The sequence below is a fragment of the Halichondria panicea genome, chromosome 10, assembly GCF_963675165.1.
Source record: "Halichondria panicea chromosome 10, odHalPani1.1, whole genome shotgun sequence".
Classification (NCBI taxonomy): Eukaryota; Metazoa; Porifera; class Demospongiae; order Suberitida; family Halichondriidae; genus Halichondria; species Halichondria panicea.
The window spans coordinates 6,376,122-6,385,788 of record NC_087386.1 but is presented as its reverse complement, the minus strand read 5'-3'; the positions used below and the strand labels follow the sequence as shown (position 1 = coordinate 6,385,788).

Here is a 9,667-nt window from a genome sequence, read left to right as displayed (position 1 = left end):
AGTGACGGTGAATGGAAGAGACTGCATTGCTAAGAAGCTTCATCACATATTGCTCCAAGAGCAATCCCTTGGACAGAGGGAGAGCATTGTAACAAAGTTCAGAAATGAATGTCATATTCTGAGTGTTTTACATCACCCCAACATAGTTGGTTTTATTGGAGTCCATTACGGCCGCAATAAGAACGACATCAGTCTAATAATGGAGAGGCTTCATTCTGACTCTGGCTCACATACCCACTATACAGAGCGGACGTACTGCCTATGATGTGGCTAGTGGGAATGGACACTCAAGTGTGTGAACTACTACACTGACTCTGTACCTTATTAACTGTACTGTTACCATGGCAGCTAGCCTCTGATAGATACGTTGATTGCAAATTTATACACTACATCATTTTGTCTTATAATTAATTTTTTTTCTATATACGGTTTCTCATGTATTTCACCAAGTTACATTCTGATCATGTAAAACTTGAAAGTTAATTGGTCAATAATGGGAAATGTGCAAAATTAATAACCTGAAACTAGATTGAATTGTTTGTCTAAAGGTGCGGCCTGGAATCGAGGCTATATAATTATATAGGTGCTTGATTCTCAATCACATCTTGAGATAGGAATCCCACTTGTAGTAGATAAGAGATGACAGCATGATGATCACATGACACAGCTGTAGAGGAAATACAATCATGAATATAATTATAAGGAATTCAAAAAAAGACAATAATTATTACCGCGAATAAATCTAATAACCAGCTCAACTTCTATAGCTACTATAGCTATAGGGTATAATATGTTTCCTCGATCACCATCATTAATGCAAATACAAAAAGATCTCACAGGGGTTACCATAGATACACAGCTAACTGACTTCCCTCACTATTCAGTAGAGGGAGCATTGTACTCAAACAAAGATCTACAAACAGACAGCTAGCTTCAACATGTATTAACACACAAGCACCCTCTGTAAAGGAATACTCCATCTCTCACCATAATGAAGAGGTGTCTGATTGTCTGTGTCCTCAATATTAACATCTGCTCCCCTCTTCACAAGTAGTTTCACCATGTTCAGGTTACCACGGTCACAGGCCCAGTGAAGAAGACCATCCCCTGTATCATGAAATGCATCTCTATATACAACAATGTAGCGTTAATTTGTTGTAAGTTCGGACAATCCAAACTAACATGGTTATAGTTCAAGGAAATTAGACAGCAATTTTCTTACTTCTAGACTACTGTCAGCTGATTATAAGGTGTGCCTTATTTATGGTGTTGCACTGAACTACTTGTAAGCAAAGATTGGACTAACGAGATACGGACATTGCGTATAATAATAGACTGTATATCTCCAGAACTCTCACATGAGGTCCCAGTTTGGTGTGATCCGATTGGACTCTTCCAGCACTCTAGTGAGGTCATGTCGGAAGTAGGGCTCAAACACGACGTCATCCTCCAGAATCAGGATTTGATCCAGACCCTCCGTCATCATCTGGGGGGCAAGAGAGGTACAGTAAGACTTGTCTATACTGGTCACCCTTGGACAGACCAACAGTGGCTATTATAACAAGATGCTCAGTAGAGCATTCATCCGTGCGTTGACATAACGGACACGCAATCAACTTTTTACCATAATGACTTTAACATTATGGGGATTCTACAAAGCAACGATTGGATCGATTAGAAAACAGTGTTTTTTGTCGCCTTCGAAGACAAGTAGTTTATTATTTTTCAACCACCGCCTCATTGGCAGTTAAAGCAGTTCATGAAAGTGTCTAGTTCACTCAAACAGCTAATGTTTGTGTCCGCACACAGGAGACTTAGGAGCACATTAACCTGGCTGTACTATTATAGAGGGTGACCACATTAGACAGGTTTCACACAGTTACAAGTGCCCACAATGCAACAGGTAGCAATACTTTCTGTACACATCAACAAGTGTCCACTAACGCCCACTCACCTGCTGCCATATCGTGTGGAGACTAAGGAAACAGCCGACCTCTCCAAAGGTCATAGGTCGTTCTCTCCAAGGGTCCTTCCAGCCAGGTAGGTACTTGATACCCATACTGTCCAGGTAGCTCTGATTCAACTGTCTGTAGTGGCCAAAGATAAAATAAACAAAAGAGGTTCTTTTAAATATGAGTTCCCCGCCACATCCTTGTGTATCAATTAGTGTGTATTGTCTCCTCCCCCATCCCTCTGTATTGTACAGCCAGTTATGTCTCCCCTCACACACACTGAACCTATACTCTACACCATGCAGTACATCTCAAGACTACCCTCTCTCAATGACAATTTGGGGTTGGACGTGATAAGCCACTATCTAAAACCTTACTCCATACGATGTATTAATTTTCTCTCACCTTCCATCGACAGCATCAAAGAGGGTGTAGTTGAAGTTGAGCTCGTCCAGGCTTAAAATCATCCGGTTCCTTCTTTCTGGCCTCCGTACTAGCCCAATCATGACCACCTACCAAATATTGTTTGGAAATTATCAGTGAACTTTTATGATTTCCGTACACATACAACATAACTGTAATAGTAGAGACAGCTTACCGCGTCCAACCCCAAGTTGTTTCTGACAGGGGGTGGTCTGGAGATGTACTGACTGTACAGTATAGGGGGGTGGTCCACTGTGTGGGGGGAGACAACACGCACACTAATGCAGTATAGGGGGTGGTCCACTGTGTGGGGGGAGACAATACACACACTAATGCAGTATAGGGGGGTGGTCCACTGTGTGGGGGGGAGACAACACACACACTAATGCAGTATAGGGGGGGTGGTCCACTGTGTGGGGGCGACAATACACACAGTAATGCAGTATAGGGGGGTGGTCCACTGTGTGGGAGGAGACAACACGCACACTAGTGCAGTATAGGGGGGTGGTCCACTGTGTGGGGGGAGACAACACGCACACTAGTGCAGTATAGGGGGGTGGTCCACTGTGTGGGGGGAGACAACACGCACACTAATGTAGTATAGGGGGGTGGTCCACTATGTGGGGGGACACAACGCACACACTAATGCAGTATAGGGGGGTGGTCCACTGTGTGGGGGGACACAACACGCACACTAGTGCAGTATAGGGGGGTGGTCCACTGTGTGGGGGGAGACAACACGCACACTAGTGCAGTATAGGGGGGTGGTCCACTGTGTGGGGGGAGACAACACGCACACTAGTGCAGTATAGGGGGGTGGTCCACTGTGTGGGGGAGACAACACGCACACTAGTGCAGTACAGGGGGGTGGTCCACTGTGTGGGGGGAGACAACACGCACACTAGGTCCACTGTGTGGGGGGAGACAACACGCACACTAGTGCAGTATAGGGGGGTGGTCCACTGTGTGGGGGGAGACAACACGCACACTAGTGCAGTATAGGGGGGTGGTCCACTGTGTGGGGGGAGACAACACGCACACTAGTGCAGTATAGGGGGGTGGTCCACTGTGTGGGGGAGACAACACGCACACTAGTGCAGTATAGGGGGGTGGTCCACTGTGTGGGGGGAGACAACACGCACACTAGGTCCACTGTGTGGGGGGAGACAACACGCACACTAGTGCAGTATAGGGGGGGGTGGTCCACTGTGTGGGGGGAGACAACACGCACACTAGTGCAGTATAGGGGGGGTGGTCCACTGTGTGGGGGGAGACAACACGCACACTAGTGCAGTATAGGGGGGTGGTCCACTGTGTGGGGGGAGACAACACGCACACTAGTGCAGTATAGGGGGGTGGTCCACTGTGTGGGGGGAGACAACACGCACACTAGTGCAGTACAGGGGGGTGGTCCACTGTGTGGGGGGAGACAACACGCACACTAGTGCAGTACAGGGGGGTGGTCCACTGTGTGGGGGGAGACAACACGCACACTAGTGCAGTACAGGGGGGTGGTCCACTGTGTGGGGGGAGACAACACGCACACTAGTGCAGTACAGGGGGGTGGTCCACTGTGTGGGGGGAGACAACACGCACACTAGTGCAGTACAGGGGGGTGGTCCACTGTGTGGGGGGAGACAACACGCACAGTAGTGCAGTACAGGGGGTGGTCCACTGTGTGGGGGGAGACAACACGCACACTAGTGCAGTACAGGGGGGTGGTCCACTGTGTGGGGGGAGACAACACGCACACTAGTGCAGTACAGGGGGGTGGTCCACTGTGTGGGGGGAGACAACACGCACACTAGTGCAGTACAGGGGGGTGGTCCACCGTGTGGGGGGAGACAACACGCACACTAGTGCAGTACAGGGGGGTGGTCCACCGTGTGGGGGGAGACAACACGCACACTAGTGCAGTACAGGGGGGTGGTCCACCGTGTGGGGGGAGACAACACACACACTAGTGCAGTACAGGGAGGTGGTCCACTGTGTGGGGGGAGACAACACACACTAATGCAGTATAGGGGGGTGGTCCACCGTGTGGGGGGAGACAACACGCACACTATTGCAGTATAGGGGGTGGTCCACCGTGTGGGGGGAGACAAACCGCACACTAATGCAGTACAGGGGGGTGGTCCACCGTGTGGGGGGAGACAACACACACACTAGTGCAGTATAGGGGGTGGTCCACTGTGTGGGGGGAGACAACGCACACACTAATGCAGTATAGGGGGGTGGTCCACTGTGTGGGGGGAGACAACACGCACACTAATGCAGTATAGGGGGGTGGTCCACTGTGTGGGGGGTGGTCCACGCACACTAATGCAGTATAGGGGGTGGTCCACTGTGTGGGGGGAGACAATACACACACTAATGCAGTATAGGGGGTGGTCCACTGTGTGGGGGGAGACAATACACACACTAATGCAGTATAGGGGGGTGGTCCACTGTGTGGGGGGAGACAACACACACACTAATGCAGTATAGGGGGGTGGTCCACTGTGTGGGGGGAGACAACACGCACACTAATGCAGTATAGGGGGGTGGTCCACTGTGTGGGGGGAGACAACACGCACACTAATGCAGTATAGGGGGGTGGTCCATTGTGTGGGGGGAGACAATACACACACTAATGCAGTATAGGGGGTGGTCCACTGTGTGGGGGGAGACAATACGCACACTAATGCAGTATAGGGGGGTGGTCCACTGTGTGGGGGGAGACAACACGCACACTAATGCAGTATAGGGGGGTGGTCCACTGTGTGGGGGAGACAATACACACACACTAATGCAGTATAGGGGGTGGTCCACTGTGTGGGGGGAGACAACACATACACTAATGCAGTATAGGGGGGTGGTCCACTGTGTGGGGGGAGACAACACACACACTAATGCAGTATAGGGGGGTGGTCCACTGTGTGGGGGGAGACAACACACACACTAATGCAGTATAGGGGGGTGGTCCACTGTGTGGGGGGAGACAACACACACACTAATGCAGTATAGGGGGTGGTCCACTGTGTGGGGGGAGACAATACACACACACTAATGCAGTATAGGGGGTGGTCCACTGTGTGGGGGGAGACAACACACACACTAATGCAGTATAGGGGGGTGGTCCACTGTGTGGGGGGAGACAACACGCACACTAATGCAGTATAGGGGGGTGGTCCACTGTGTGAGGGGAGACAATACACACACTAATGCAGTATAGGGGGGTGGTCCACTGTGTGGGGGGAGACAACACACACACTAATGCAGTATAGGGGGTGGTCCACTGTGTGGGGGGAGACAAGACGCACACTAATGCAGTATAGGGTGACAACACGCACACACTAGTGCAGTATAGGGGGGGTGGTCCACTGTGTGGGGGGAGACAACCCGCACACTAGTGCAGTGTAGGGGGGTGGTCCACCGTGTGGGGGGAGACAACACGCACACTAGTGCAGTGTAGGGGGGTGGTCCACCGTGTGGGGGGAGACAACACGCACACTAGTGCAGTTTAGAGGGGTGGTCCACCGTGTGGGGGGAGACAACACGCACACTAGTGCAGTGTAGGGGGGTGGTCCACCGTGTGGGGGGAGACAACACGCACACTAGTGCAGTGTAGGGGGGTGGTCCACCGTGTGGGGGGAGACAACACACACACTAGTGCAGTATAGGGGGGAGGTCCACTGTGTGGGGGGAGACAACACGCACACTAGTGCAGTATAGGGGAGTGGTCCACTGTGTTCACAGCAACAATGGAGCTACATCAGCACACACTGAGATGGCTACTGGCTATACTAACAAAGAGCAGATGACACCGCAGCCTTAAGGGGGAAGGGCTTACCAAGGTTCTCCAGCTTAAAGTTGAGGAAGTCCTGAGCAGCGTGGTCCAGGCTCTCATAGTCCTCTGGTTTGACCATGAACCCCAACACCTCGGTGTTCAGAATGTGCATAGGCAGATCTACAGTGGAGGGAAGGGGACAATTCAAACTGAAGAGTCTGTCCAACACAGTACCTGCCATTTTTGCCGAGTATGCCAAGTGTGTGACCTCATCCATGGGTCCAGTGAACCCGTCCAGTGCCGGCCAGTGTTGGAGCCTCTCTGACCCCGCCCACCTCAGGTCAACGAGGAGGGCGGAGTGAACCACAGGGACTGGGATACAGCCCACCTGCGTCCCTTGGAGGATAGGGATATAGTCAGGGGTACGTTTGTAGTAGCCCTGAGGGGAAACAGTCAAAAGATGAAAACGCATAAGTTGTCAGACACAGGTCACACTTGATTGACACTTGACATTGGGAATGACTTAATTCGTACACAGTGCATTGGCACAGTACAGCTTGTGGGCATGTTCATGATAGAGAGGCAGACTTTACACAAAAGTACAGTGCGACAGTATGGTATAATCCATGAAATGGAGTGCCCTCCACTCCACTAGATCTAGACCTCCTTAGCTCAACTCACCCGGCTGTCTATTCCACACCAGAAGTTGGAGTAAGCAGCATCCTTGCCCGACTTTAGCATCGGAGCCACTATTGCCCTGTGTGTGGTGTGTGTGTGATGTGTGCAGTGTGTGGGTGTGGGGGGGACCATACAATGTTGACTATGTAATCAATGTGAGAGTGTTGATGAATGGTAATAGTGACTAAATGCTGTGTGTCTATTTCTTAAGATAATAAGAGCATTTTTTGAGACAATGGCTTTAGCCTACATGCTGTATCTATCGCTATAGCAACACACAGGAAAAGGTCAGCTGACTCTCAGAGTACGTTGTCTGACTCTAATACAGACAGGTTAAAAAGCCCCAAAGTCTCCATAGCATGTGTTTCAATCAACCTGTGTTACTGCCCAAGGGGGATCCCCTCCCTATGGACTGTACACGCACTGACTTACCTTTGCTGATCCATCAGAATCCGTAGTGTCCTGTTGTTCACCAGAAAGTTGTCACAGTCTAGCCGCTGGATAAACAACAATTGTATAGTTAATCTGAGCTAGATACTGTGGATACCAAAATTGCAATAACTAAAACTGTATCTACTACTGTCTTGGGCAGACTAACAGTGGTTGTAATAAAGAGGTGGCCTGCTAACACAGGTCCAAACACATGCTGTGGAGACTTTGGGCCTCATTAACCTGGCTGTATTATAGAGGGTGGCCTGCTAACACAGGTCCAAACACATGCTATGGAGACTTTGGGCCCCATTAACCTGGCTGTATTATAGAGGGTGACCACTATAGACAGGTTTCACTGTATCATAATGGTACGTCTAGAGATAGCCTAGCTAGGTCCTTACAATAGATGGGCCGGGAACGAGGCTAGAGATGGTCACACTGATAACTCACAAAGAGGTAGTCTGCCCCTGAACGCCTGGCCGCCTCCAGACCTTCCTGTCTCAACTGGGCAACATGGACAAACCTCTCGTCATGCTCCTCGAAGGGGTCAAGGTTCGGATACAGCCACTCGTCTGATGACTTCAAGTCCACCGATTTGTACACGAGCTTAACGTTTTCTGCCCACTCAGCAAGTATTGCCGTGGTGTTGTCACCTTTATGGTCTGTTCTGATCCTACAGTGTAGTTAATGATATTCATAGGTGGGTGGGGCTGGTACGAACACAATATGGTTTTGTTTGCAGAGAAGTTTGTTGCCTCTGTGAAGCTTTGTTACGATAGTAGGCATGTTGTTGGTCCTAGTGCGTCTTCCATAGGCTTGGTTAAGTCCACAGTTTATAGTGGTCGGAAGAGGGTGAAAAACACAAGTGGGCCCGAAGTGTCACCAGGTACCTTCCAGTCCCAGCCCTTGTCGAAGCGGTGTACAGGTGGTTTGCCGGGAAGGAGGCTAGCCTTCACAATCTGTAAGAAAATAATAATAATGAGATACACTGTTTCAATCATATAAAAATATAGTACAGAATGACTCACTTGATGGCAGACCTAAGGATCCTGCGAGAGCACCACCTTGTGACTTGAGGCAGGCGTCTGTCTGTGGAGCCACCCAAACTCAACCAGATGACTTGCCTAATCACCTAGGTATTAATAAAACTTTGATTTAAAAAGTGAGTATTTATACACGTACGTACTTCTATAGAAGCTGAAAATTGCAGAAGCAGCACAACTGTGAAGGTAATGTTGAATTTGCGGTACATGTATGTAGATTTGGACTCACCTAATTATTGAAATTGGCAGATAACTGTCAGCTCCCCTTCCAAGCCTGAAGCAGTAACCAAGGAGATCAGAGAGAGTTTCAGCAAGGTTGCACGAGCGCTGGCTGGTGGTCACCCTCCCTCTATCGCTAGGGCAGTGTTTTCAGAGCCATCCTTGAAAGCGTGCATCATTGAGAAGGTCGTCAACATCCTCAACGATGAGTGTGCAGCTCTCTGTAAGAAAGTCAGCCTCACTAGCAAGATATTGCTTGTCTACACCAGCATTGCCAGACAATATGGCAGCAGACACACCTCGACTGCGTAAGGAGGAGACCTGGTCCACCATGAGAGCGAGTAGAGGTGATATTACAATTACACAATACCGATGTGTGTCTTGGGCTTCGGTACTGCCACGCCTGAAGTCCAACATGAATGGCAGCAGTTGATAGCAAAGGCTTTTGCCATATCCAGTAGGGAACCATACGAAAGTGTCGCTGCCATTGTAGACTGCCTCCAACACTTCCACTTGCTTTGGCTTAAGAACAAGGTCTTTGTTGCCGATACACGCCAGAGCGTGCTTCACAGCACCAGAGAAACTTGACTGACTACTAGCCATCACAAAACAGGCACTAGCTAGCTGAGCTTGCACATAAATATAAAACGGACAATGTGGTTTCAGAATACTGTAAGTGGTGCGGAACTGTTATGTAATAATTTTACTGATATTTTACTAAAATATCCTGATTCCCAGAAATTGTGGGAATGGTTGGCACAGTTGTTCCGCCAAGATTCCGGAAGTACTATATAAGTACACAAATTTATTTGCAACGGAAGTTCAACTTCCGCTATCAAAATGAAGCTAATACTAAAAGTAATTAAATATTCACACACTTATATTCTACGAAGTATTGTACATACACTCACGAACGAGCTCAGGCACGTAGAACTGTTCCTAGTCTACATGCATACACGAAAATAGTTGTTAAGCTTTTATAAGTTTGGCTCCACGAGCTCAAATAGCACTCTATGTCATATGATAGTACTCCTCTAGAACAAGTGACAAAAAATTTTGCTAACAAAGTGAAGCTACGTGATGGGTATTAACAAAATTTGTAAGCTTTGAGCATTACTTTGCAAAAACATTTTGCTTGTACCCAGCTTTGA

The 9,667-nt window shown here is 49.0% G+C and overlaps 2 protein-coding genes across 11 annotated transcripts in view; one reads left to right on the top strand and one right to left on the bottom strand.

Annotated features, from left to right (window-relative positions):
- LOC135342577 (serine/threonine-protein phosphatase 6 regulatory ankyrin repeat subunit B-like) overlaps nucleotides 1-9,667 on the top strand; it is a 171,395-nt gene that overhangs the window by 34,482 nt on the left and 127,246 nt on the right. The window lies entirely within an intron of this gene.
- Nucleotides 1-9,667, bottom strand: part of LOC135342713 (procollagen galactosyltransferase 1-like) — a 108,125-nt gene that overhangs the window by 29,067 nt on the left and 69,391 nt on the right. For 5 of the 10 annotated variants that reach the window (XM_064539543.1, XM_064539546.1, XM_064539544.1 and 2 more), the window contains 10 exons: nucleotides 7,255-7,319; nucleotides 6,826-6,901; nucleotides 6,379-6,583; nucleotides 6,208-6,324; nucleotides 2,551-2,678; nucleotides 2,358-2,464; nucleotides 1,955-2,087; nucleotides 1,359-1,486; nucleotides 988-1,107; nucleotides 451-667 (listed from right to left, as the gene is read on the bottom strand). In XM_064539543.1, the coding sequence (XP_064395613.1) occupies nucleotides 1,080-1,107; nucleotides 1,359-1,486; nucleotides 1,955-2,087; nucleotides 2,358-2,464; nucleotides 2,551-2,678; nucleotides 6,208-6,324; nucleotides 6,379-6,583; nucleotides 6,826-6,901; nucleotides 7,255-7,268 (936 nt within the window). In that variant the 5' untranslated portion in view covers nucleotides 7,269-7,319 and the 3' untranslated portion in view covers nucleotides 451-667; nucleotides 988-1,079. Of the gene's footprint in view, nucleotides 1-450; nucleotides 668-987; nucleotides 1,108-1,358; nucleotides 1,487-1,954; nucleotides 2,088-2,357; nucleotides 2,465-2,550; nucleotides 2,679-6,207; nucleotides 6,325-6,378; nucleotides 6,584-6,825; nucleotides 6,902-7,254; nucleotides 7,320-7,704; nucleotides 8,214-8,282; nucleotides 8,387-8,440; nucleotides 8,476-8,526; nucleotides 9,227-9,667 lie in introns of those variants that run through there. The other 5 variants (XM_064539542.1, XM_064539541.1, XM_064539545.1 and 2 more) reach the window with 5 other exon arrangements.